Source organism: Aulonocara sp. 'chitande type north' Nkhata Bay, linkage group LG7, assembly GCF_057382095.1.
Source record: "Aulonocara sp. 'chitande type north' Nkhata Bay isolate Kocher_YH1m ecotype deep benthic linkage group LG7, A_spYH_male_GT1.1, whole genome shotgun sequence".
Taxonomy (NCBI): domain Eukaryota; kingdom Metazoa; phylum Chordata; class Actinopteri; order Cichliformes; family Cichlidae; genus Aulonocara; species Aulonocara sp. 'chitande type north' Nkhata Bay.
The window spans coordinates 63,514,007-63,541,979 of record NC_141350.1 but is presented as its reverse complement, the minus strand read 5'-3'; the positions used below and the strand labels follow the sequence as shown (position 1 = coordinate 63,541,979).

At 41.2% G+C, this 27,973-nt stretch overlaps 1 protein-coding gene across 2 annotated transcripts; it reads left to right on the top strand.

Moving 5' to 3' along the window:
• The first annotated feature begins 826 nt into the window (after nucleotides 1–826).
• LOC147326589 (sterile alpha motif domain-containing protein 3-like) lies at nucleotides 827–7,543 on the top strand. 2 transcript variants are annotated; one of them, XM_086301908.1, is made up of 9 exons: nucleotides 828–1,305; nucleotides 2,241–2,436; nucleotides 2,606–2,764; nucleotides 2,923–3,010; nucleotides 3,206–3,361; nucleotides 3,820–4,026; nucleotides 4,290–4,461; nucleotides 4,567–4,646; nucleotides 4,751–7,543. In XM_086301908.1, the coding sequence occupies exons 1-9, from the start codon at nucleotides 1,035–1,037 to the stop codon at nucleotides 5,045–5,047; spliced, it is 1,626 nt and encodes a 541-aa protein (XP_086158034.1). In that variant the 5' UTR covers nucleotides 828–1,034; the 3' UTR covers nucleotides 5,048–7,543. The 2 variants fall into 2 exon arrangements, with proteins under 2 accessions (XP_086158035.1, XP_086158034.1); XM_086301909.1 differs by lacking the exon at nucleotides 3,206–3,361 and having other exon boundaries at nucleotides 827–1,305.
• Nucleotides 7,544–27,973: the final 20,430 nt, after the last annotated feature.

The following is a 27,973-nucleotide window of genomic DNA, read 5'->3' as shown; positions in this document are numbered from 1 at the left end:
GTTCATCTGACTGTTAATTGTTAAAATGTTTCCCACCTGGATCAAACACAGTCTGGATATTTCTTCTGTTACAACACTGAGATTGAAGTGCAGAAGAAGCTCAAACTGTGCTTTTTATCTACAGTAACCTCCTAACCATAGCACCAAATAAATGCACTGCAGTATTTTCACTGCTTGGTTTTTTGTTTTGTTTTTTTACCTTCCTGAATTTTCTTCAATTCACCCCAAACCAAAATCTCGGACAATGACAAAAAAGCAAATCCTTTTGATGTTAAAGAGGCCTGCTGTTGCAGCTCAGGACCATAATGACTATTTCAGACTGCATTTGTGGCCAACATACTCGAGCATATTGAATGAACTTTTGATCTCTCTGCCATGTGCAATAATAGAATGAGTATAGAATGATTGAAGGTAAAAAATTAAGCTGTTCATCATGTGGGTCACTGCCTCTGGTGGTCTTTTTACCGTGGATTTGTCTACTGCAGGGTTCATCCAGAGGAATCTCACACGAATATATAACTGGAAAAGTTCATGACATCTTTTCTTGTTCCTGAAAACTGAAACCCTGCACAGTCAGAAATAGGGGTACGGAAGGAGTACATTACTGTGCCCCAAGGTACAAAAATGACATTAATACAGTCTAAGGACAAATATTGGACCTCGGGGGAACTATCTGTACCTTTTTTAGCGTCTGAAAGGTACATACATGTTCCTTAATTGTGAAAAGTACTTATTTGTACCCATTCTTTCAAAAGATAAAGTACAGGTTGATTAAGCTCTTTTTGATTAGAGGTTTTTTTTTTATTCTTTTTGACAGTAATTTATTTGCAACTGTATTGATTTAAGCATATATTTTAGTGTTTTTATTTTATTTTTTATTATTTTCATTGCTGTTGTTGTTTTTGTATTCCCTGAACCCCCCTTATTTTTAAGCTGCTTTAAGAACAACGAATTTATTTGAAAGAAAAAAAAGTAAAAATGCATTTAAACATTTTTTTAAGAGAGCGTTTTTTTTTTTAAGTATAAGTATTTGGATGAATTGCAAAAAAGCACCCTCGGAGTGCGAGTTGAGCCCATCCTCACAACATCAAACAAAAAGTAGAAGAAGAAACTCAACGAATAGCTGGTGGATTCTAGAACTTTCTTTAAATGCAGCAGGTGCCATTTTGTTTTATCAACGGACGGAGATGGATTACGAACTTGCAAGTCCTGGTGTGCTCTGTTCACTTTCAACCGAGGAACTCTTAACAAAAATACAAGAGTGGGGCTTAGATGTCACCGAAGCTGAAGCTCAGCGTTTCAGAGGTAAGTTTTATTTAAAGAAAAATGTAGCGTAATTACTAATTATTGGTTTAGCCTAGCTTAACGTATATTAGCAATTTAGCTAGTTTCGGCACTCTCTTAGCTCAAATTATGTCTTTTTACAAACGTTTTTACAAACGTTTCATGTGTAAAGTTGAGGTCACAGTTCTGAAAAATGAAAAATGTGTACACATAGTATTTGTATAAGTTTGAACTTATATATGTGGTTCGGCCACAGTCTATGGGTTCGGTAACCCCTGCGCAGCGGAACGGCGCGAAATTTGATTCCCTGGTAGCTGAATGCAGTTTACCGTTAGTGTATTAATGGTTTAATAAAATCACGTTTTTACATCCACTCCAAGGCCATTAACACACATGGGCGGCGTTTAAAGGAAATATCTTGACGCCGCACTTGTTTAAAATATAACAAGGGTGTCGCAGCTGGGGTTTGATAGTCCCGTTTTCAGCAATGTGGGAACTTTTTCAGCATGTAATCTGAGCTTGTAATACGGTCCTCCGGGTGTTATCGCTATAAGTAATCGGTCTGAAAGAACAGACGGCAGAAACTGTCGGAAATCTGGAGAAAGGAGTCACCTTAGTAGTGAATATTAACAAATTACAGCATTCTAGTCTTTTTTTTTTTCTTCCAAACTTGAAAGGGCACAAAAGCATGCTCAGACTCTGCTCTCCTGTGTCCAGTAGTCCCAAACAAACATCTAAATTTAAAAATGAAAACTTTGCATATCAAGAGGATTCACTCTAAAAATTTGGTTTATTTTATTTAATTTACTGATTTTTTTAATGAATATTTCTTTGAACTGAAAGAAGTTGTACAAAAGGTTTTAATGTGTGTGATATACGGTTTTTACCCATGTAAAAATGTGGTGTTAAATATTCTTACATGGAATTTAGAGTTTGTACTACCATTTATCTTGCAGACAATGAGGTTGATGGTGACACAGTTGACTGCGGTCTTACTGAGACTATGGTTGCATACCTTTTCCAAGGATCCTTCAAAAAGCAGGTTAAATTCAACCAATTTGTGTCAAGGATGAAGGAATCTTCAGTGACGCTGACTCTACAGACTGTCTCTCCAGAAGACTGGCAACCATCTACTTCGTCAACTTCAATAAGGTATTTTCTTATTTATAATGAAGTTAGTATGTCTGAAACATACATGTTGGCCATTATGCACTTTTAGGATTTAGTTAATATGATCATTTTTCCTACCATATGTATTGTTACTGTAGTGTTTTATACTTCAATTCATGCAATAAAAACAAACATTTAACTGTTTTCACAGCAATGAAAATACTTTGAGACTGCCAGCCTCTTTTGAAATTCCAAGATTTCCCAAAAATCTGCAACTAAAACTGGACAACAAAGAACCGTGCCATAAAAATCCAAGGGACAGACACACAATAATCAGAGTTCTATATGAAGCTGTGGCACAGTATACTATGTAAGTTAATCAGGGTAATGTTAGCTTGTTGCTTTAGAAAAAGCTGAATCTGTCATATTGAAAATAAACGCTACATTACTAAGAAACAATAACTGACACTTGATAAAGTTTGTTTGTCAGCAGTTGCTCTAACACTTATGTTTCTTCTGATATTACAGGTATCCTACAAATTCTGAATATGTGCAAGCTGTGAAGACGCTGGTAATGAAGTATCCTTTCCTCAAGGATCGTGAGGGAAATGGTTATGTAAGTTAAATTTAAAATTTGCATAAGGTTCCTTCAAGATTACAAAGTAAAAGTGAAGCTTTTTTCAATCTTGTTTTGTTAGTAAGACAATCTGTAGCCTCTCAGTAGGTTTGTATGAAGTATGTTTACTGATTCTTTGTTGGGTGTATTTTGTGTAGATTGTTTTTACAGTAACTTATGTTTCTGTTCAACAAGCACACATGGCATATGTCTTTGAGACGTAAATTCAAATCAGAGCGGGCACCACTAGTCGACAGTGAGGCAGTGAGGCGTTGTAAGGAGAAGTTTGGTTCTACGAGGAGAGGGCAGCCTAATAAATGTCAACGAACAAGTCAGAGAAATGTTTGTCAGGTTGGTGTGAGGGACATCTTGAGCTATAAAATGTTCTTGCCTCTGTTATTACATCTAAAACTAAGGATTAGGGATGCAACTGTACCCCTTTTTTCAAACCAAAACTATACCAATACTTGGATTAGAGCACTTGCTAATACAAAGTACCAGTGCTAATACTTCTACCTCACAAAATATTATTAATTAGAAGGCGCTAAAAGAGGGTGAACTAGATTAAAAAAAAACCAACATTTTAAATATGACTCCAAAACTAAAATTTCAAGTTAACAATTAAGATTTTATGTGAAATTATTTCAGAGTTTCCATATTTTAAATATTGGTTCATGGTATCGGTTAACTTTAAACGATACGAGTTCTTTGTGATGCACAGATCGTGTCAGCTCTAATTGTATATTTAGTCTTATGTTGGGTTTCTAATCTGTTTTGACTTTCTCTTCTCACTCTTGCTTTCTTTCAAGGGACCATGCGTCCAAGGAGAGGATTTATTATCCATCGACGCCCACTTAAAGGTCTTACAGTGCCAATATCAGAAGATGCAACCAGATACCATGGTGGTTCATAACCGTATGCAGCAAACGTTTGCTTGGCGGCAAAAAGAAATTGCAGATGGTATGCCTGTGGAGGATGTGTTGAAGAAGTACCCCTTCTTAGGGATGCCTACTGGTGTAAGTCAGAAAGCTGAACTGAACTTGGAAATAGCTGTCACATTTAACATGTTTATAGTAGTAAATTTTATTTGCCCTTGACCTTGCTTTCTTCATCTGTCCCTCTTTCCTTTTTTTGTATGTTCATGTAACTTCTTACAGTATTGTTGTTAAATTCTATAAAAAAATAATTATGCAGCACCATACATAATTAATATCAACTTTAGATTATTTCATTTTCATACACTGTTATTTTGTACTGAAAATTAATTTTTTACTTGTAGCTGTGCAACGAACTCGGGTGGATCCAACCAACAACGGGTAATGTAAGCCAGCGATTTCGTGAAGGGCTCTCATGTGTTGCAGCAAAGGTGATTGACGTTACACGAGGGAAAACCCCACTCTACCAGCTCTACCTTGATGCAAGAGAGGAGGCTCTCACTGATGACCTACCAGGTATTTGCTTTCAAGGCTTCCATTTTATATAATTTTTATAGGTAACTGGAAATGCCAGATAAAATGCATGGGTGATCTTGTGTTGTTTTTGGTTTTTTTTGGCAGATCTTGACACAAGGGCTGCACTTTTATTCCTGCCATACGTCTTCAAGGAGAAACTGGATCTCTTTGTCATACTTGGAGAGGTGTGTGTATTAAAATATTTAGTCTATATAAAAGGAAAACAAATGTATCTTTTGTTAAGAGACTAAGATATTGCTTTCCTCTACCTTCTCTTTTGACTTCAAAGGTTCATCCGAAAACCCCCTATCCAACTGTGCAGCTACTTCATGAAGACTGGAAACCAGTGTTCTCCAGAAGCGCTCCAAACATTGTGAAGTTGGATGGCAGTGAAGTGTGCAGAAGCTCGTGTATTTTTGAAGGAATCATCTCTTCTTTCTGCTTGTATTTTGTCTTCAACCTTGCTTATCCAAAACATCTGAAGAACACCCTGATTTTTCTCCAAAAGTACATTGTGAAAATAGATGAGGGTGAGGACCGGCCTCTGCCAATCACAGTCACCAGACAAATAAATCTTCTGTATTGACCACCATGCCTCAGCCATATCAGTGCTCCAAATGTGGCAGAAGAACCTTTAGTTTGACAAAGCTTATTCAGCACATAGGACTTATTCATTCCCATGATGCCAATTTTGATATAACCTGTGGACTCAGTGACTGCTGTTCTTCCTTCAAAAAATATGAATCTTTCAGACGACATGTGTATAGGAAACACAGAGAACAGGTGTTGTGTCCCCATAAAGACTTAGATGAAAATGAGCAGGAGGTAGTCAGTCCACACCCAAATGAATTTGCAAATGACATGACTGAAAATATTGAAACCCCTCCATCCTGGGATGAATTTTTGATAAATTTCAGAGACAATCTTTTCAAGTTCATTCTTAAGTGCAGAGAGAAAAATTCTTTACCAGTCTCTGTTCAGGAAGAAATTGTGGAAGATGTAAATTTTCTGATGTGTTTTTTCAAGGAGAACTACGATGCTTTTATAGCATATCATTTAGAGAAAATGGGTCTTGATGTGTCTTTGTGTCCAGAGCTTAAAAATGTCCTGCATTCAAATGAATTTTTTGAGAAGGCTTCAACAGCTATTCGATCTCCTTATTTGGTCAAAGAACATTGCAAATCAAAGCTCAACATGACAGAGCCTGTTCATTGCAAATTAAGAGACTCTGTGGGTCATACAGTTGGCTCGTATTCATATGTGCCTGTTGATAAGGTGCTAAAAAATTATCTTTCTCATGAAGACATACAAGATCACATTTTTTCAAGTGGCAATTTGGAAACTGATGAATTTCTAACAGATTACTCTGATGGAGAAATCTTCAGACATCATCAATTCTTCAAGGATAACCCAAATGCACTGCGACTCCATTTTTATGAGGATGAATTTGAAGTACTTAATCCTCTAGGATCTAAACGATCCAAACACAAACTTAGTGCATTTTATTACACTGTAGGCAATTTGGACAAAAGGTACACTTCTCAGCAGAGGCACATTCATCTAGCGTTATTGGTACGCTATTCTTTCGTTAAGCGGTGTGGTTGGCATGTTATCCTTAAACCTTTGCTTGATGATTTGGAAAAACTTTCCACTGATGGCTTTACTTTTACCATTGATAAAACTGAACACACTATTCATGCTGCTCTTGCAACTTTATCTTGTGATAATTTATCAGCTCACATGATTGGTGGTTTTTCTATGTCATTTAACACTGGTAGAATTTGTCGGTATTGCATGGCTTCTTATGAAGATATGAAACAATCCTTTGAGGAAGAAAGCTTTGTTTTAAGAACATCAGAGGTTCACCAGTATCATCTTGCACGAATCCAAGAATTTCCGGATGATAAAACAATATATGGTGTAAATAGTTCATGTCCTTTTGACAGACTGAGTTATTTCAGTGTTACGCAAGCTTTACCACCTGATGTAATGCATGATCTGTTGGAAGGTGTAGTTCCTCTAGTTATGAAACTAGTGATTTGTAAAGCCCACACTGAGAAGCATATTACAATTAGAGAGATCAATGAAGAATTGCAAAAAATGCCCATCGGTCAGAATGACAAAACAAACAAACCAGTACAGTTATCAGAGAGACTTCAGAGTGTTGGTATTGTTGGATCAGCATCTCAAAAGTGGTGCCTGTTCAGATTGCTGCCATTTCTGATGGCAGACCGTGTGCCACCTAATTGTAAATATTGGCATGTTTTTCTTCTATGTCGTGAAATAACAGAGATTGTAATGGCTAAAAAAGTGCGAAAAGAGAATATTTTATTGTTGAAGTTGCTTGTCCATGAGTTTCTCACAAAACTGAAAAGTGTATTTGGGGATGTAATTACACCAAAGTGTCATTATTTAATCCACTATGCAAGACTGATTGAAATGTTCGGCCCTCTACGTTTGTTATGGTGTATGAGATTTGAAAGTAAGCACCAGTATTTCAAAACGTTGTCCCGCAATTGTAGAAATTTTATGAACATTGCTACAACTTTGAGCAACAGACATCAGTTCAGACAGTGCTGGGAGTTTTCTAACAAAAGTTTACTTGGTGAATTTGAAAATGTTTTTGGAAAAAGTGTGACTACACCATTTTTGTCATTACCACTGGAACTGCAACAAGCACTGACAGTCTATTGTGGCTTTTCTGAAGTTGATAGTGCTAAGAAAGCTTTCCAGCGTGTGTCAGAAGTAATTGTGAACAGTGTCAAATACTGTGTAAGAGATGTGTTTGTCATTGATGTACTGCTTTCAGAGAAGATTCCTCTGTTCTGGCAAATTAAGTACATATTTAATATTGACACAATGTGGGTCTTTTGTGGAAAAATTCTCATTCCTCTGTTATATGACAACCATTTTCATTCATACAGTGTTAGAGTTGATAGTGAATGGACGTTGCTAAAACCTGGACAGGAAATTGATGTTGCAGCTTATGACACATACTCTGTTGATAACAGTTTGTATGTAACAGTTAAGCAATGTATTTAAGAAGGTAATAAATGTGACAAGTATTTTTGACTTTGTATCTTCAATTTTTCAAATCCTGAGAGGAAAAATATAGGAAATCTGTGTGTAGATACTGAACCTTTAGAAAGACATTTTTGTACTCCTTTTAAGGGTTCTTTTTTGTACTTTATACTAAGGGTACAACTTTGCCCTTTAAAGTACAGGTTTGACGTGTAAAAGGTACAAATTACAAGGGTACAAATCAGTACCCACAGTTTAGGGTACAGAACGGTACCTTAGAGGGTACCACCCCAGTGACAAGCCATTGTACCCCTATAGGTACATTTCTGTACTTTAATTTCTGAGTGTGTGAACAAACAGATCTCAGCTAAAAATAAAGTATACCTTACACACACACACACACACACACACACACACACGCTAGAATTGCTGTCCTGCACACATCTCACTTAAAATGAATGCCAGCTTGTAATTCTTTCTGCTCAGTCATGATTTTATTTTGTATATTTCCTGCAAGAATGCATATAAGGATTTTGCTACAAACAGCACATAATTGGTTTCAGGATTCAAGGTAATGTTTGTCGCAGTTCACTTAAAGGTTTCACAATCCATTGTTTTGGGAATAGCAGAAATTTCCTCCACCTGGTTTGGATCATTGCATGATGAATGGGCAGAAAAATTACTTGCAAAATCTTGTTATAAGACAGAAAACAAAAAAAAAAAGGGGGGGGGGGGGACTGTTAGAATATCTCTGATGAACTGCTGTACTCTTGTAAACTCCTAGCACAACAAACTTTGTTCACCAAGTAGTTTTTTTCCCATCAATAATAAGTATTTCATTTTGTTTTGTTACTTTAACTGATCAAGCACACACATCCATACATATGCAATAATACTAAGTGCAATAATCCTTTCTGTCATCGTTGTATTTTTACTCAGTTGTATATAGTATTTGTATTTGTATTCTATTTTTATCTTATTGTATATTTATTTTATTTTATTCTACTGTATATAGTATTTTATTTTATTCTATTCTGTACAGTTGTGTACTGTATTTATTCTTATTGTATTCTAATTTTTGCCTCATAACTTTTGCACTGTCCACTTCCTGCTGTGACAAAACAAATTTCCCACGTGTGGGACTAATAAAGGTTATCTTATCTTATCTTATCTTACACGAGCGGAGCCAGGGACATCATCCTGAGCGTCTGATGCTTGAAAAGAATTCAGGAAAAGGCATGATAGCGTCACACAGTTGTTCCCGATTTGTTGACTGCACACCCATGATGTGACTCTCCTGTTCCAGCACATCCCAAAGGTGCTCTGTTGGATTGAGATCTGGTTACTATCCATCCATCCATCCATTCGCTTCTCCTTTTCAGGGTCGCGGGGGGCGCTGGAGCCTATCCCAGCTGTCATAGGGCGAGAGGCGGGGTACACCCTGGACAGGTCGCCAGTCTGTCGCAGGGCCAACACACAGGGACAGACAACCATTCGCACTCACATTCACACCTAGTGGCAATTTGGATTATCCAATTAACCTATCCCCACAAGCTGCATGTCTTTGGACGGTGGGAGGAAGCCGGAGTACCCGGAGAGAACCCACGCAAACACGGGGAGAACATGCAAACTCCACACAGAAAGACCCCGGTCTGATGGAGGAATTGAACTCAGGACCTTCTTGCTGTGCGTCAACAGTGCTAACCACCGTGCTGCCAGATCTGGTTACTAATGATAAAAATTAAAAATTCACACTTTACTTTTGCTTTGTAAAGATGGTCACATTGTCCTTCTGGAAGCAGGACAACGTGCAGAAGATGCTCACTAGACTGGGTTTAAACCTAATTTTGTTTTGATAATTATTTTCCAAGTATTTAGACTCCTATTTAAGTATTTAATGGGGCAAATAAATGCAAAATATATATCTTTAAGTACCTAAAGTAAACTTCAAAGTCGCCAAAGAATAGCCTAACTATTCTTTAATAAGTTTGTGTCTTCCATGAAAAGCATGGAAATACTTCAGGTTAAACCTAGGGTTAACCTACTAGTCAGCTATGTGAATACATAAACATTTTCCAAATCAAGGACAGATAAGGGTAATGGGCAGGGTTTTGGTTCTGAGTAAGATTCTGTAGCTCTTGCTGTGTGTGAAAAAAATTTAATGCATACAATAACATATAACATGTTTTATTTCCATTTTCATGTTTTTACCTCCAAATCTGAAGCCATGGTCCTCAGGCAGAAAAGGATGGAGTCCCCACTCCGGGTCAGGGACGAGACCCTGCCCCAAGTGGAGGAGTTTAAGTATCTCCGGGTCTTGTTCACGAGTGATGGGAGAAGGGAGCGGGGGATCGACAGACGGATTGGTGCAGCAGCTGCAGTGATGCGGACGCTGTACCGTTCTGTTGTGGTGAAGATAGAGCTGAATGTAAAAGCGAAGCTCTCAATTTACCAGTCGATCTACGTCCCTACCCTAACCTATGGTCATGAGCTGTGGGTAGTGACCGACAGAACAAGATTGCGAATACAAGCGGCAGAAATGGGCTTCCTCCGAAGGGTGGCTGGCCTCTCCCTTAGAGATAGGGTGAGAAGTTCGGCAATTCGGGACGGGCTCAGAGTAGAGAAGCTGCTCCTCCACATTGAAAGGAGCCAGTTGAGGTGGTTCGGGCATCTGACAAGGATTTGTTTTAGGGTTTTTTTTTGCAATTTTATTTCTAATTTTATATGAAAAAGGTTATCACATTATTTTATTCCCTTTAACATCATGCTGTGGCTCATGACAGATTTTTGTCCATCAACATCTTGAATGTGGTGTGGCCATTCATAAAAATTAGAAAGCGCAGACTCAGAGAATGGTAACTCTGGTTATTGATTATCCCCAGTGGACAATTTTACCATGATATCTAACACCTGCACCTTTTCTTTCATCGGGAGCCACATACAAACATGTAGATGATGTGGTCTGTTTAGTGACCTTATGATTAGGGATGGGTATCGTTTAGGTTTTATCCGATATCGGTGCCAAACCGGTACTTTTGAAACGGTGCCGGTGCTTAAACGGTGGTCGAAACGGTGCTTAAAGAATGGAGAACACAAACTTTGTCCAAAAACCTCTTATGTTTTTATTTTTAGAAGTCTCTTTTTTTCTGCAAAATGATAACCAAGTTAGCCTTTTCTGTTGATACAACATACCTCATTTGGTTGGAACTGGTGCTTAAACAATGGAAAACACAAACTTTGTCCTAAAACCTCTCATGTTTAGCTGGGTTTTTTTTGTAAAAAGACAACAACGTTAGCCTTTTCTGCAGCTCTATATGGCGTTATTTTTGTGCCACTATTCTGAGCGCACATAAAAAACAAATTGCAGATGCAAGTGTTGCATTTTGAGGAGAAATTTATTTTGAGCGAAGAAAAGCTGAATTTGAGTGAACAAAATTCATTGCTGCGTGCAAAAAATGTATTTCAGTGTTTGCTATTATCCACACACACACAATAGCAGCCTCTCTTGCTCAGTTTTTTGCACTTGCGCTCGCTCGCAATGTGTTGCTCACGCTCTCAACATTTCTGCCCGTGCATGCTCAACTCTTTCTGTACACCGTTATATTTGTGCCACAAAACCAACCAATCACAGACTTGGATGCAAAAATATTTGATTGGCTGTTCTGGTCTCCAATCAGCTCAAAATGACAAAATGCAATATCCCAGAATCCATTTCGACCAAAGCTCAAACAAGGCAGTGGTGGAGAAACACAGAGTGGTGGAGTTTGAAATATTACTCTTTCTGGGTCACAAATTAAACTTTTAAGATATTTTCATGCTAGAATGGTGCTGTGTAAACTTCTAATATCTGCTCGATTCATCAAGACATCACATATTTGCAAAAGTGCTCTAATGTTTTCGGAGATGCCTGTTACCCACCAGCTGACCAGGTGGTCACTCGGATTAAACAGGTGTTGCAGGTGTTTTTCTTTTTGCAGGTGTTTTTCTTTTTGCAGTGTTTTTCTTTTTGCAGGTGTTTTTCTTTTTGCAGTGTTTTTCTTTTTGCAGTCCGTTTGGCCTCTCAGGGCCACCGTATGTTTCACTTTAAATTTGTTTAAAAGGAAAAAGCTGAAAATTTAAATAGTTAAAAGTTGAAATGTGAATAGTTGGTTTTTGTATTATATGATTTATTTATTAAATTTTATGTGGAGTGAATAAATAAAAGTATATTTATGGTGGCCCCTAGAGACAAAGCACGTACAAACTTCAAAACACGTACAAACCCTGAAGCACGTAAAAACTCCAAAACACGTACAAAAGACAGCAGAAGTGCTCCAGGATGCTGGGCGCAGTGTTGAGCTTTTGTTGCCTAGTAGCTAAACAACCCAGCAAGTACCAACGACTGGATTTGGTGTGTGGTAGTAACAGGTAAATGAACATTTTTTTTTTAATTGTTTGAATATATATGAGTGCTTGTGTATAAATACACAAACAATACACATATGCTTTCAATTGTTTAATTTAAGTGATCTAGGTAGCTCTGTTTTGGAAGTTCAGTTAACGCTAGCAATGTGTTTTGGAGTTTTTACGTGCTTTTTGTCTCTAGTGGCCACTGCATATATTTATATATAAATATATATAAATAAAACCACTTTTTTTTTTACATTAGTAATTCCTTTTGTGCATAATTTTATATTGTTGTTAATAATAAATTAATTAAAGCAACAAAATAACATGAAGAGCCGGTTCGGAGCTGAAAGAGCCGGCTCTTTTTAGTGAGCCAAGCCAAAAGAGCCGGTTCTCTAAAAAGAGCCGGTTCTCTAAAAAAAGCCGGAAATCCCATCACTACTGTGAAGTACAGCAAGACTTCTGACCGCTTCACCTTGGCCATTTTTAATCTGTAGTTCTGCTGTAAAAGAACGTATGTACCTGGGCCCGCCTACTATCCTTGGAAAGGTAAAATGATTGGCTAGAATCCAAAGTGTATTACATCTCAGGAAAAAAAAAGCACCAAAATGTGCGCTGTTTTTCGGTCTGGTTACTACCGTTTATGTCAGAACCAGTGCCATAATGGCATTGGATACCGGTACCCATCCCTACTTATGATCCTTCCAATGGTAATCACCTTATTCGCCAAATACCAAATATTGATTTTGTGATCTCCCTCACCTTTTGGCCAAAATACCATTTTTGCACACAAAATCGCCACATAATATTTTCTTAAACAATCCTCGTGGATAAACAACCCTGTGACCTTTCTTCTAGTACCACCCTTCAGTCAAACCGTTTAACACCTCCACCCACATGAGTATGAGAAAGTGTCTGCATGCTTGTTCACACTCTTACTTCTCCTTATAACAGCTGCTAGCAGGGTTTTAGCCTGTTACAACAGGTGTTGTCTTTTGCTTTTGGCATCTATACCTCCTCTTCCTTGGTTATTAACTGGCAGCCCTTTGCTTTGATTAAAAGACAAGTGTTTGCCACTCACAGCACTGCCTACAGGTGATGCTTGTTGTGGCAGCAGATGGTGTCATGTGTTGGCTTTGCTCCTGCTCTTATCATGGCAAAGTGGACGAGTCAGCTTATTTGTAAATGTAAACTTAATTTACCCAACACAAATAAACTACAACACAATGTGGGTATTATACGAGCTTAGCAACACTAGCCTCTGAATCCTGCACTTCCAGGTTGAAAGCCCCCCAAAGCCTTTTTGGTCATAAATACTGTCAGAAATATTTTTGTGAAAAAAAACTGTAATATTATTGCAGTTTTGAATGAACCTTCTCAGTCTGGATACAATTATTTACAATTTGGTTTTACAGGTTCCCTTGAAACAAATTTTAATTGTTGTGGTGCTATTAAAAAGGAGTGTAATTGCTCGCTCAGTGGAAAATGCTATTATGTTACACACTGCTAACTATTTTTTTAATAAATACATTTGGTAATCTAGTTGGAGTAAAGGAGGCATCATGCATTCTAAATTAAATGTAAGGTTGGTGGTTTGATCCCAGCTCCTCCACTGGCCTTGTTGCTACAAATGCCAATAAATGCACTGGCTGAATTTGTCACTGTATCACAGATTTGTTTCTGCTAGTTAATTACAACCCATGCACTAAGGTTAAAGAAGAAAAAGCTGCAGCTGTTAAGTAAATGAGTTGGGTTCACATATGAAAATACAGAAGTGTTAATTTATTTTATTCAAACTTTATATATCCAGGGAAAAAAAATGAAAGTATTGAGATTAAAAATGTATTTTAAAAGTGTGTCCTGACCAAAAAGGCAGCAGTGGTGTACAATCATTTGGTCACACATGTTTTTTAAAAAAGGAATTAAATAATGAAAAGAATATTATGACATAATGATGCTTTGTGTAAATAATTAAGACCCAAATAAGAAAGTGGAAGTAACTATCAACAGGCAACAGTAATCACGGAATACCGGGAAGCAAAACTAAATAACAAATAACAAAGTAAACACTACCAACATGAACTGGTGTGTAACTGTCAGCTACTCATGCTTTTACGTATAGCAAAGAATCCATAACAATGTTCTTATTTGCTTTGTAAGCTACTTCTGCTGTGTTTCCCTTGCAAACACTAACCAAGTGAGGCTTGCCTGGCATCAACCTTAAATAGTTTGTATCCTTGAATTACTTTTTCATTTTTTTAGCTAGATAATTTATCAGCATGTCCCAAAAACTTCAAAGAAAAACATAAATAAAGACTGCCGTTTATAAGATGAATATTTTCAACCCCTAGGTGTCTGTTTTATAGAAACATTAAATCCCATTTAAATTCCTACAAAACCTGCATGTATATGCATAGCGGTTAAGTATTTAAACACTCAACTCCTTGCTGCCTTTTATGCACAGACTGACCACCCTTTATTACTCTGTAAAGAGCCTAAGGCTTTGCAGTCTTAAAGCAGCTACAATAGCTGTGAAGCACTAAATTGCCTAGCATCGTGCCTAAGCAAACTCGTCCACTTTGCTGCATACATTATCATATTTTTAAATCCACCTGATACACTTTTGGAACTAATTGACCACTTTCTGTGGAAATAAAGCATCAAGGACAAATAGGGAACACGCTCTTTCACACACTTTCAATATGACCTCAAGAGCACACACACACACACACGCCTGTCAAAGCCTTACACAGTTCAAAACTTAAATCTTCTAATTCTCCTGTGAGTACACTTCTCTCATATGTATGTTAATGAATCACTGTCTCAGCAAAACACACCCTCAGCAGCAAGGGAGTTTAAAGACCACCAGCGCTCAGTGAACCCTGGTGTCCCGAGAGATTTCCTGCCAAGACATGCCTCCTTTTTCTGTACCTGATATGTTTTTCTTCCTCAAGCCTGCATTAGCAAACGCCTTTGTCCACAGCTCTGGTGTTTGTAAATGGATATAGATAAACGCCTCCAATATGTCTCCAGTGTGAGTGACCCTGCATAATGCTAACTGAGCACATTGTCATGATTTTGTAAAAAAAAGTTTGGGGAAAAGTTGTTTCGGAATACAGCATCAATTTTGTCATTAAATACATTCAGATGGATGCGGTGAATAAAGCACAATATGATACTCTCAGGCAGTGTACTCAGCTAATAGCTCCAACATTTACTATCTGCCCAAACTCTTCTTAGAATATTTTCCATGTCTGGAATTGAATTAAAAACAACTTTATAATAAAGTGGCTCAAACTTGCCCACTTCCTGGGGCTGCAGATTGGGGATAAGATAGGTTGAATGTACCAATCGTGGTAGGGAGCATGTAGCATGTGACTTTTGTTATCTTGTCACATTTTTGTTCTAAGTGCATGTTGGGTATGAACAGTATTTAAAAAGAAGAAAAATGACACATTCTGAAAGGATAGTGTTAGAGTCATCACAATGGTGACCTAGACCTCAGTTATGCACCAAATAAGCAACTGCTTGATATTCTATATGTTTCAGAGTGACAAACTTGTTATCATTTTTCTATTACAGTAACAGTGTTTGATAAATTCCATCCCTGGATCAGGTCACAGAGGCAGCAGTCTAATCAGAGAAGCCCAGATCTTCTACTCCCTCCAGCTCGTCTAGGTGGGCACAGCCAAGCTGGAGTAATCTTTAAGTCGGCCATGCCTGCAACAGCTCACTTAGAAGAAATCATGGAGGCAACCTGAGCAGATGCTGTAACACCTCATCTGGATCTCCCCTCTGCCGCTTTTAGTTATGAGTGCAGGAATGCCCATATGGAAAAGGAATAGTAAAAACTTATATGACTTAACTCATGAAAGTGGCCACTTTCATGAGTAAATCATATAAGGGTTACATGATTTACTCATGAAAGTGGCCACTTTCTCATTACTTTCATATATTGTTTTAGTAAGTATCCAAAACATACAAGTTTCATTATATAATTTTTAAAAGGATCTTATATCTGTTTTTACTCTTGTATGCTTTTCATACAAGTTTCACACAAGACAGGTACAAACTTTATAAGATTTATATATAACTTTTCCATATGGGTGTACTTGACCCATAAATCGTCAGCCTCACCTTCTCACTCGGCTCTGCATCACTGCAGATGCTGATCCAGTCCATCCTTCACTCCTCACTCATTCTTTGTGAACAGGATCCCAAGATACTTGAACTCCTCCTTTTGTAACTAATTTCTAACCCGAGTGTACAATCCAGCCTTTTGGTGTACGAGGACCAGGACTTCAGACCTCACGCCACTTCAGACTTGGCTGCAAACCACCCATACCAGCTGGAGGTCTTTGCTCGGCAAGTCTGATAAAGTCCAGTATTTTATTCACTTTGTCCACCTGTATGTGGCAAGCGTGTTTTTACTGAAAAAAGACCTTTGCACGTGGTGGGTGTTTGTATGTCTGTGGGCTGACTTTGTCAACATGAAAGTGAAAGACATACAATGACATACAATGACCAAACTTTCTACATTTGTTGTTGAGGTGATCTTGAACCTTTACAGGCATTTTAGATGACAGTGAAACAAAGGTTGAGTATGAGCCCAACCCTAATGATTGTTGAGAATGAATGAAAAAAAAAACTTTAACAAATGTCTAAAGAAACAAAGAAGGGTTGGTTGCAGCGAGGAATATACTGAGAGTAATGATTCAGATCTTTGTGGCTCTTAATGTTTCACAGTCATTTAGCTGACCCACCTACAAATGTTTCAGTTCATTCTCACAGTACTCATCTACAGAAATAGCTGCTGTCCATGAAGGAGCTCTCTGCAAATAGTCAATCTCATCTCAGAGGCCAATTTGATGCAAATCAGTCTCCCAAGTGGCCAAAAATGTGTTTACAGACAGTAATATTTCGGTTTTGTGTTCACTTGTTCTTTTACTCCTTAGACTAATCAATAATTCTGAATTTTTGCTGTTAATTTTATTTTAGGCCTTATAAGTCAACAGTAGTTCAGTTCAATAATTCAGCATGTTCCAGTACCAAAGTGGACGGTGTAGCTGATTGTGTCCAGCTACAGCAGCAGATACTATTACAAAAGGTGTTTACATGTCTGTGGGCAGATCAGATCTGTCTGTCTGTGCAATCAAGAAATTTTGCAGATATATAACTTAGAGCAAACCGAAGGCTGAATTTGAAGATGGGTAAGACATTAAGCTAGTTGCTGAGATTTGAAAATGCATTTAACTTTGCTGAGAAATAGTTGAGTGTGAGAAAAAAAAATCCATTTTTTAATGGTCTAATGGGTTTGAAACCAAGACCCATATTTTTTCCTCCAATTTTGCCTCCTGTACCATCAACCAGTCTAATCTAAATAAAACAATGGATTATTTACAAAATGCATTGCCGTTTGTCTAATCTCTTGGCCTTGGTTGGCCAAGAAAATTAATCTGTTAATGGATTATCAGTGATTGCACAGCAACCGCTTTAAAGAATGAGATAAAGGCTCTCGGTTTTAAATGCACAAGCTCCCTTTTACTAATTTCTCTTTAATTAGTAACAAACAGCAGGAAAAAATGAGGAGACAACAAAGAAAAAGGGAAATTGATTCAGCATGACTAGGCTATTGCTTATGAGAAAACAGAACCTCATGAGATGAATTGCAGAATGGCAGATCGAGACGAAATACTGTTACTGTTAATCTGACTGTCTTCAGGTTTTACATGCAGTTACTGTCCCTCCATTTACAAAGGCAGAGGCGTCACCATGTGATTATTTTACATGTAGTTGTTTTTTCTTCTTCTGTGTAATAATATTCAACATTGCTATCAATACATTTGTCAAAAAATGCCTCTCTGTGCAAAATGGGTTTAAAAACATGAACAACTGTGGGATGCTGTTTGTCCGTGATTTGAACAAATCGTGGCAAGATCGGCCTGATATTATTTGTATCCCGCTGTAACTTTACTGTATACAGAGCTAACATCTCCAAAAAGTCAGGAGTAGTTAGTCATTACAAGAAGTGTTTGTGAACTAAAAATCAAGAATGTGGGATACTGTTTGTCTGTGATTTGAAGAGCCCAGCCCATGCTCCCAACAAAGGGAAAACCAATTCTGCAGGGGAGACCTACCTCGGCACTTGTGCAGGTGAAACCAAAGGGAAGATATGCTTCACCATATTTTCTAGTCTTTGGCTTAGAATGAAGTTGGTTTGGAAACATATTCAGCTATGCTTCATCTCCTGCTTTGCGTTTGTGTGGGAGCCCCGTGCTAGCAGTGTCCAAGCGTTTAGTTTTTTTCCTTTTCTTACCACGCACCCGGCTCTGCCCCCCCCCCCCCCCCCCCCCAGGGGGCGGGCCCCACACTTTGGGAAGGTCTGGTTTAACCTAACATGCATGTTTGGAGAATGTGGGAGAAAATCCAAGCAGCTGTGGAGAATATGCAAACTCTGCACAGAAATGTTCCATCTAGATGGGAGTGAAAGTAATTAGAAAATATTGTCCACAGAGACCATGAAGCACGGGGAGTCTGAAGAGTCGCATCTTTTGGACAGGGTTGTGTGTTGGTTCATGGATTTAAAAAAAAAGATCTTATGTTGTTACAAAATCTCTTCTCCCGCAGCCTCATCTTCCTCTGGAGTCCACCCTTTGCTAAGGTGCCCATTTCTCAAAGTGCTTGTCTTTTCTGTGAAGATGCTGCAGTCCATACAGATGCGCTGTCTTGCACATTCTTCCTTGCGCTTGTGTTTCTGCCTCTGGGCCCTTCTCTTTCATTTCGATCTTCTCAGCCACTTTTTAAACAGGTCCAGTTATGATAGCTGTTACGTCTGAAGGGTCAGCAGAGTGGCTGCCTTATCAACTCTACAGTTGAAGGGCTTTCTCTCTTTTGTCCCATGCATCTGCTCCATCTCTAAAAATTACTGAGATGTCCTTCTTGACAGTGAAAGATGTCATCTTTGTCTCTTTTTCACTGATATCCGAGCTTGCATCTTATAAACTTTTACTATGTGCAGGACTGTCTCCTGTACACCTCTGCATAGCCTGCAGGTTGGGTACTGTCAGCTGTTATAGAGTCCTGCCTCTATGAAGCTGGAGCTTAGGGCCTGTTTTTGTGTAGCCATAATCAGAGCTTTTGTGCTGTCTGTTAGGCCAACCTTTTCTTGCCACTGCTGTTCTTGATGTCAGGAACTTCCTTGGTCTGTCAGTGGCACATCCAGTGGAGGGGATTAGTTTCTCCTTCTGTTCATTGTCACTGTCTGTCTTCAGCTGCCTAAGGCGCCCATCTAAGGGGAGGCCTTGTTCCTGATATATTAGATGTTATTTGTTTTTTCCTGGATCGTGGCTCTGACACTCACCAATCATCGCCCTCCCTCTTTTCATTGCTCTGAGAGCTTCAGGCTGCTGGACTTTGAGTGGAACTCCCGGTGCTTTGTTTTTCTGTCTTGACATTAGTGGCATCTATCTCTGCATGTGGCTTAACCAGCTTCTCAGCACCTGTGTTACTCACTAGAGCTGTTTGGCCGTGGCTACGCTTTTAGTATCATTCATGTTGACATTTGTGGAATACGGGTACTTGGAGTTGTCCTGTATATACTGGTTCACCATCCTTCTATCTGCCACCATTTGGCCACAGTCATATATATGCTTCCTTTTGCAGTTGGGTCAGGAAAGTTATCCGACTTAAAACAATGCCAAATCAAACAAGCAGTGTCGTTGCTGGTGACCTCTTGTCACATGAGAGCAGCTGAAAGTAGCATGTTTGTTCAAAAGTGGGTGTGGTGTGACCGATGAGTACCCAATTTTCATGTAATAACAATGATTCAGTCCTCATAAATTGGAACGTCGCCATGTTGATAACTGTAGACGCTGGTATTATATCATTTTACGGCATCATTCTCTACACTGCTTTATATTCTGCTGCACAGCTGTCATCTTGTTACACTGATTCAAAAGCTTCAGATTAAGCAAGTGACTACAATTTGGATACCCACTGCCACAAATGCACGTCTTTGGATATGCACGTCTGCCATCTGCACACAAAAGACTTGATTACAGTATTGCTTTGTGTTTGTCTTGGCTGTGTTGATAATGATTGCTCAAAACACCCATCATCTTGTAGAAGAGAACTGTATCAAGATTGCTTTGTTAATGGTCACAAAAGGACAAGATGATGAGGATTGAACTGTCTCTTGGTCTTCATCAGTTTCAACGATGCAATCTGGGCCGAGAATATTGAAAGCTTTCTATCAGGCACTGAAAGAATTTAATAAACAAAACTTTATTCTTGTAAGAAAGTTTCATCTGAATGTGTAAATAAGTTGCACATTTTTTCCCTAAATTGTCACGGTCCTGGGTCGTGACCCAGTGTTTTGTGTTGTTTATTATTAATAGTCTTTGTTTTTGTCTTATTTACAGTCTCTTGTCTTTGGTTTCAGTGTTATTTAGAGTTCTTTGTCATGGTCCTGGGTCGGTGACCCAGCGCTTTTAGTTATCATTTTCTAGTTTATGATGATGATGATTATTATTGTTTGAGTTCTGTGTGTTATATTTGGTCTGCCTTTGAGTCTGTCTCTGTCTATGGTGTCACCCCATCTGTTTGTGAATCTGTCTGTTTAGTTCAATGTCTTGCCTGGTTCCATGTGTCTGAGTTTCCTGTTTTATTGTGAAGGTTTGTGTCATATGTGAGTGTGCTCAGTTACGTTTCCCCTGTCTCGTCAGCTGTGATTTCTCCCAGGTGTGTTCCCCTTCTGTCTCTCATCCCTTGATTACTGCCGTCTGTGTATTTAAGCCCTGTGTTTCTCTGTGTCAGTGTCGCGTCGTACCCTCAACTAGCTGTGTGTTCTGCTTCTATGTTCCTAGTGTTTGGTCTCCTGCTCCAGTTTAGTGTTTCTTTCCAGTGTTTCAGTCCTTGGTTCCTCTGTTCTGACTTTTGGTTTTCTTTTGGTGAGTTTAGTTGTACGAGGTTTTTCCCAGCAATAAAGCTGCGCCTTAAGTTTCACTTCCGTGTCTGAGTTCTGCATTTTGGGTCCACCACTCCTGCTTGCCTGCCACACAGCGATTCATGACAGAACGACGCGACCAGTAATGGACCCAGCAAACTCCGTACGGAACCGGCAGCGTGCAGACTCCGCCTTCCCTAACGAGAGAAGGCAGGAGGCTCGGCATGCCCGGGAGCGCGAGTCTGCCTTCTATGGGACTCGATTGGCTCTAGGTGGGCCGCGCAGCCTCCAAACTGCAAACGCTGCTGCCTTTTCCCCACATCGTCCCACGGCGATAAGAGTTGGAGGATTCAGCCTATCGCCTGCCACAACTCCTCCGGCCTTCTCAACTTCCGGTTCACCTCCCCAGTCGCCGCCCACGTCCTGCGCAAAGAAGAGGGTTACTCGGCGGCCGAGGAGAGATTTCGTGCCTCCGACAAGCAGCCTATCTCCGCTGCAGTCCTTTGCGCTCTTCCTGGGACTTCCACGCTCGGAGCTGCACAAGCTCCCCGTCTCTCCGGCGCAGCCCGGTTCGTCATCGGCTCAGCCAGCCGACATCACCGAAGTGCCTGCGCCCACTGCCTCGGGAACTCACGGCACAGTTCCCAGGAATAAACGGCGCTCACGCCGTCGCCACCCTAAAGTTACTGAGCAAACTCCGTTGGTGAGTGACTCTGACAGTTTTTTCCATGCCACTTCCAAGTCGGACCGACTCGGACAATATTCTGCTCCTGAGTCCGCTGTTTTTCAGGTCCGTAACACATCAGAAATGAATAGTGAGTTTGAATATGACTGTGTTTCCAGGGCTCATAATGTTTCTAAGTTCACCTCCGCACCTTTTAAGCACGAGACTGAGTTCATTACCCCCCCCCCCCCAGAGACTGCTGTTCATGCTGAATTAAAGAATCCTGGCACTGTAAGCTCCATGCGCGTCATCCCAGAGGCCATTAACTCCGTGTCTGGTAATTCTGGGTCGGTTAATCCTGAACCTGCATTACCTACCCTCACGCCCATGTTTCAGAGTGACTATTTTTCCTGTGCTCCTCCCAGGTCAGCAGCAATTAACACACAGACTGATAATCTCACCTTAGAGAAGCAAAAGACTATTGTTGAGCTGCATACTCATGAACAACACCGTGAAGTTAACAGTTCTGAGGTCCCTGTACCTGCTGAGTATAAGACTGTGAATGGTGTTTCTTCACTCCTGGACTATGCTGCTCTCCAACCTATATATTTAGAAACCGTTTGTGTGAATGCTCCTGTGTCCGCAACGGATCCCTTTGTGCTCGGTATTACTGACTCTGACTCTGCTAAACCTGGATCTTCCTGTGCTATGACTGTTTTAGAGACTGCTACTCCTAACATGGACAGCTTAAGGCCTACAGAGTTGCCAGGAGTGACTCGCCATGAATCTCTGTTAGCCGCCCGGCCCGAAGCTCAGTCGCCACCTCCACCACATTCAGTCTCGCTTCCCATAGCACAGTCACATCCACAGCCTGACTTACTACAAACCTTATTTCAATCCTTAGCCCAGTCAATAGCTCAGTTGGTAGAGGAATCATCAGCCTTATCGTCAGCTCGGTTTCCAACTTCACAACCATCATTTTCCCGACCTTTTCTTCAGTTGCCCTCAGCTCAGCCACCTATACAGCCATCATCTTCACCTACACCTCCGGTACAGCAAGCTATGTCTATCCAACCCTTACAGAACTGTTCCACAACCTTGAATCCTAATCAGAGAGACAAACCAAACAATATTGTTATCAGTCCTCAAAAGCTGGCCAGTTCTGAGACTGAGATTCACTCCAGGGCCTCCCCAGAGGCTGGGTTTCAGCCCCCAGCAGACTCTGGACCCCTGGCGGTTAAGAAGCCAGCTGAGGACCGCACCCGGCCGTTGCTGCCTGAGCAGACTCAATGCTCTGTGCAGCTGCAGTCTGCCATGTGTTTGCCAGAGGCCCGTGTGCCTGCTGGTCCTGTTCTGTCCCTGCCAGAGGCCCGTGTGCCTGCTGGTCCTGTTGCGTTCCTGCCAGAGGCCCGTGTGCCTGCTGGTCCTGTTGCGTTCCTGCCAGAGGCCCCCGCGCCTGCTGGTTCTGTTGCGTTCCTGCCAGAGGTCTCCGCACCTGCTGGTTCTGTTGCGTTCCTGCCAGAGGTCTCCGCACCTGCTGGTTCTGTTGCGTTCCTGCCAGAAGTCTCGAGTGCCCACTGGTTCTGAGACTGTTTTTGCTGGGGGGCCCGAGGAGCCCGTCCAGCCTCCTTTCTCGTCAGTTGGGGGGCCCGAGGAGCCCATCCAGCCTCCAGCTGCTCCACCAGCAGCCTCATCCACGCTTGCAGCAGCGGTTTCATCCATGCCGCCACCTGCTGCAGCGCCTCCGTCTGCATCCTCCACGCCGTTGCCTGGCCCGGCCTCTGCTGCATCCTCCACGCCGTCGCCTGGTCCGGATTCAGCATCCTCAGCGTCGCCTGGTCCAGCGCATGCTTCGGCTTCATCCGCTTCACCTGGTCCAGCCTCCGTGTCTTCATCCTCGCCTGGTCCAGCCTCCGTGTCTTCATCCTCGCCTGGTCCGGCCTCCGTGTCTTCATCCTCGCCTGGTCCGGCCTCCGCTTCTGCTTCATCCTCGCCTGGTCCGGCCTCCGCTTCTGCATCAGCCTCGCCTGGTCCGGCCTCTGCATCAGCCTCGCCTGGTCCGGCCTCTGCATCAGCCTCGCCTGGTCCGGCCTCTGCATCAGCCTCGCCTGGGGCTGCAGGGGCCACGCAGCCTTCAGGTCCCCTACTACCGCCTCCACATCGTCGGTCATCTGCCAGGCCGCTTGTTGGGCATCTCCGCCACCGTGGACGCCCTCCTGAACACCCTCCTGAATGCCGCCGCTGCCTTCCGCGTGGCCGGCCCCCGGATCTGCTCTGTCGCCGCCACTGCCTTCCGCGTGGCCGGCCCCCGGAACTGTTTGCCCGTCGTCGCAGTTGCCGTCCACACGGTCGGCCCCCGGAACTGAACTGTTTTGGCCTCCTGCGCTGTCGGCCTCCGGGTCGGCCCCCTGAACTTGACCTTCTGGGTCTTTCTGGGCTCTGTCCCTCCTTCCTGGTCCCCCGCCGCCCACCCTGGTGGGGTTGTTTTCTGTTTTTGGCTGTTTTTTGTGCTTCTGTTGGGCGGTCTGGAGCCCGCCCTTGAGGGGGGGGTACTGTCATGGTCCTGGGTCGGTGACCCAGCGCTTTTAGTTATCATTTTCTAGTTTATGATGATGATGATTATTATTGTTTGAGTTCTGTGTGTTATATTTGGTCTGCCTTTGAGTCTGTCTCTGTCTATGGTGTCACCCCATCTGTTTGTGAATCTGTCTGTTTAGTTCAATGTCTTGCCTGGTTCCATGTGTCTGAGTTTCCTGTTTTATTGTGAAGGTTTGTGTCATATGTGAGTGTGCTCAGTTACGTTTCCCCTGTCTCGTCAGCTGTGATTTCTCCCAGGTGTGTTCCCCTTCTGTCTCTCATCCCTTGATTACTGCCGTCTGTGTATTTAAGCCCTGTGTTTCTCTGTGTCAGTGTCGCGTCGTACCCTCAACTAGCTGTGTGTTCTGCTTCTATGTTCCTAGTGTTTGGTCTCCTGCTCCAGTTTAGTGTTTCTTTCCAGTGTTTCAGTCCTTGGTTCCTCTGTTCTGACTTTTGGTTTTCTTTTGGTGAGTTTAGTTGTACGAGGTTTTTCCCAGCAATAAAGCTGCGCCTTAAGTTTCACTTCCGTGTCTGAGTTCTGCATTTTGGGTCCACCACTCCTGCTTGCCTGCCACACAGCGATTCATGACATTCTTAGTCTTTTGGTTTCTGTCTCTCTGTTCCATGTTTGCTCTGTCGCCCCTATCATCCATATCTCCTTGTCAAGTTTGTGTCTCTGTGTTATGTTTCCCGTTTTACTTTGACAGTCTGCATCTGTGTCAGTTTTACTTCCCCTTGGTCTCGTCATTCAAGGGGTGCATCCTTTGGAGGCCGCATTTGAAGGCTGATTACTTCACAGCGACGCGACATAGGCTGTCCCAATTTGAAGACTGCTCCAAATACGGCTGACAAATTCGTTCTTCATTTCCCCGAATTTGAAGAATGAGTCGGGTGCATCCTTCATGGCCTAAACTATCCCAGAGGAGCGCGGCTGAAGAGTTTGAAATATTACTCTTTCAAGATATTTTCAGGCGAGAATGTAGGTGTGTAAACTTCAAATATCTGCTCGATTTATCAATATATCACATATTTGCAAAAGTGCTCTAATGTTTTTGGAGACGTTTGTTACCCACCAGCTCAAAAGCTGACTGGGAGGTCAAGACTCACTGGAGCCAGCGAGAACAGCGCTCTCCCGGCACATCATTTTCAAACACCCCTCGGTCTTTTGCTACTCAGGTTAAACATGATATATAAGTCACTTAGATAACTTAAAAATGTTATTGTTTGGCTTTTTTTTTTGTGTGCTTTATTTGTTTGCAAGTAAATCGGTTTGGCTGAGATTAAAGTTAGTTTTCACACAGCTGAATAAATGTCAAACCGAGAACCAAGGTTATTATCGTTAACGAAAACTAACGAAATAACGAAAACTAGAAGTGAAAAAACGTTTTCGTTAACGGAAATAAAAATAAAAACAAAAAAAGGAAAACTAACTAAAACTGTAATGAGTGTTCACAAAACTAACTGAATTTATAGCAAAAATGTGTTTAGTTTTCATTGATGTGTGCGTGTCATACAATAGTCAAGGGTGAAAATGAAGTTTAGTTTCCAGATTTTTTTTCTTGCTGTGTCTCATTATGCCAGCAGGTGGCAGTACGTTAGTCAAGTCGTCTGTGTTGCTGTTCCGTCCACGCACAGAATCATGTCAGGAAAAGTCGGGAGAAAGCGCCAGAGTCCAATTTGGGATTACTTTGAATATGACTGTGTTTTGGATAAAGCAAGTGTCTTGTAGTGGAAAGAGACAAATTATGAGGGACATTTCTAAAGGGAAAAAAATCCCACAAACCTTAAAGTGCACTTGAAAAGCTCACACAAGAAGGCTAACCTAGCTTACCTTGAGAAGGTAAGGAGCACACTCAACCCTCATCCCCAGAAACAGAAGCTAACCCCAGGTAAGGCAGCGTGATGCATCCCGGGACAACAGGACGGGGATATCTACATAACTGTGTGAGTCAATTGCCTTCAAAAAGTTTATCAATTCACTTGAACCAAAATTACGAACACCCGGTTCTTCAAGAGTTAATAGTCTCATTGCGGCCAAGATATACATATAGTTGCCTGGTATCAATGGTTGTTCATCTGCCTTTATTTATTTATTTAAAGAACCCATAGGTGGGAATGTGAGTAGTCTGTCTCTGCGTGTTAGCCCTGCGACAGACAGGCGACCTGTGCAGGGTCTGGTAGCTGGAATAGCAACATACCCAAGGATAAGCAGAAGAGAATGACTGATATGATGAAACTGGGATTTTGTTACACTTAATTATTGCAAACAACTAAAACTATAACTGAAACTAATCAAAACTAAACTGAAACTAAGGATTTTCAAAAAAAATAAAAACTAAACTAAACTAGCAAACAATTGGTAAAAACTAATTAAAACTGATATAAAATTGAAAATCTGAAGTCAAAACTAAATAAAAATAAAAACTAATGAAAATTGCAAAACTATTAAAACCCTGACGAGAACTGATTAAACAGAAGTGTGAGATGGTAGAGAATTTACTCCAGTGTCCTGTTATATTTTAGATAGCAAGGAGCACATAGCTGAGTTTATTAAACTCCACCGAGACAGTGGTGTCGCAAATCTGAAGGCTAGAGCATCCCATTTCACAGCCTCGCACTTCCGGCCGTCTTGGTCTTCGGAGGACCTTCGCAGTCTCCGTGGGCGGGTCCTCCGAAGGATGCAGCCCCTGAATTGAGATACAGCCTTTGATTACTCCTAGCTGTGCTCTTCCCTCTTCTGTGTCTCATTCCCTCATTATCCCTCTGTGTATTTAAGCCAAGGGCGTAGATTTGGCATGGACGGAAGGGACATGTCCCCGCCAATATTGAGCGATTATTAAATTGTCCCCACCAATAATTTGATCTCTTCCAGTAAAGAAAAACAAAATCAAATCAAATCAAATCACTTTTATTGTCACATCACATGTGCAGGTACATTGGTACAGCACATGTGAGTGAAATTCTTGTGTGCGAGCTTCACAAGCAACAGAGTTGTGCAAAATACAATAATGTAAACAAGCAAATACAAGAATGGCTAATAAATATATGTACAATATATAATAGTATATGCATTTCTGGATGTGTATACTAAATATTTTTCTACGTGTGTGTGTGTGTGTGTGTACACATATTTTACAAATTAAATAGAGTAAACAATAAATAAAATATATAAAAATATACAGAGTTGAGACATGTACAAAACAGTGGCATTACTGTACAGTATGGAGTGCATAATGTTAAAGTTCCAGTAGTGAAGCTGAGGTGTCTATGACGTGTTCATCAGTCTGATGGCCTGATGGAAGAAGCTGTCTCCCAGTCTGCTGGTTCGGGACCGGATGCTGCAGAACCTCCTTCCTGATGGAAGTAGTCTGAACAGTTTATGGCTGGGGTGACTGGAGTCCTTGATGATCCTCCCCGCTTTCCTCAGGCACCGCTTCCTGTAGATGTCTTGGAGGGAGGGAAGCTCACCTCCAATTATCCGTTCAGAGCACCGCACTACTTGCTGGAGAGCTTTGCAGTTGTAGGCGGTGCTGTTGCCATACCAGGTGGTGATGCATCCAGTGAGGATGCTCTCAATGGCACAGTGATAGAAGGTCCTGAGGATGCGGGGGCTCATGCCGAATCTTTTCAGTCTCCTGAGAAAGAAGAGGCGCTGCTGCGCCTTCTGCACTGTTTTGTTTGTGTGTACTGACCACGTAAGATCCTCAGCCAGGTGTACGCCAAGGAACCGGAAGCTGCTCACTCTCTCCACAGCAGCGCCGTTGATGGTGATGGGGGTGTGTGCTTCTCTGCACCTCCAGAAGTCCACTATCAACTCCTTTGTCTTTGCGACGTTGAGGGTGAGATGGTTGTCTTGACACCAGTGGGTCAGGGCGCTGACCTCCTCCCTGTAAGCCGTCTCATCACCATTGGTGATAAGA

Bases quoted from the DNA above. Each gene is read 5' to 3' on its own strand.
- LOC147326589 (XM_086301908.1), top strand. From the start codon at position 1,035: ATGAATTGCAAAAAAGCACCCTCGGAGTGCGAGTTGAGCCCATCCTCA. The intron at 2,437-2,605 runs GTATTTTCTTAT...CTGTTTTCACAG, and splicing joins ACTTCGTCAACTTCAATAAG to CAATGAAAATACTTTGAGAC. The intron at 4,462-4,566 runs GTATTTGCTTTC...TTTTTTTGGCAG, and splicing joins TCTCACTGATGACCTACCAG to ATCTTGACACAAGGGCTGCA.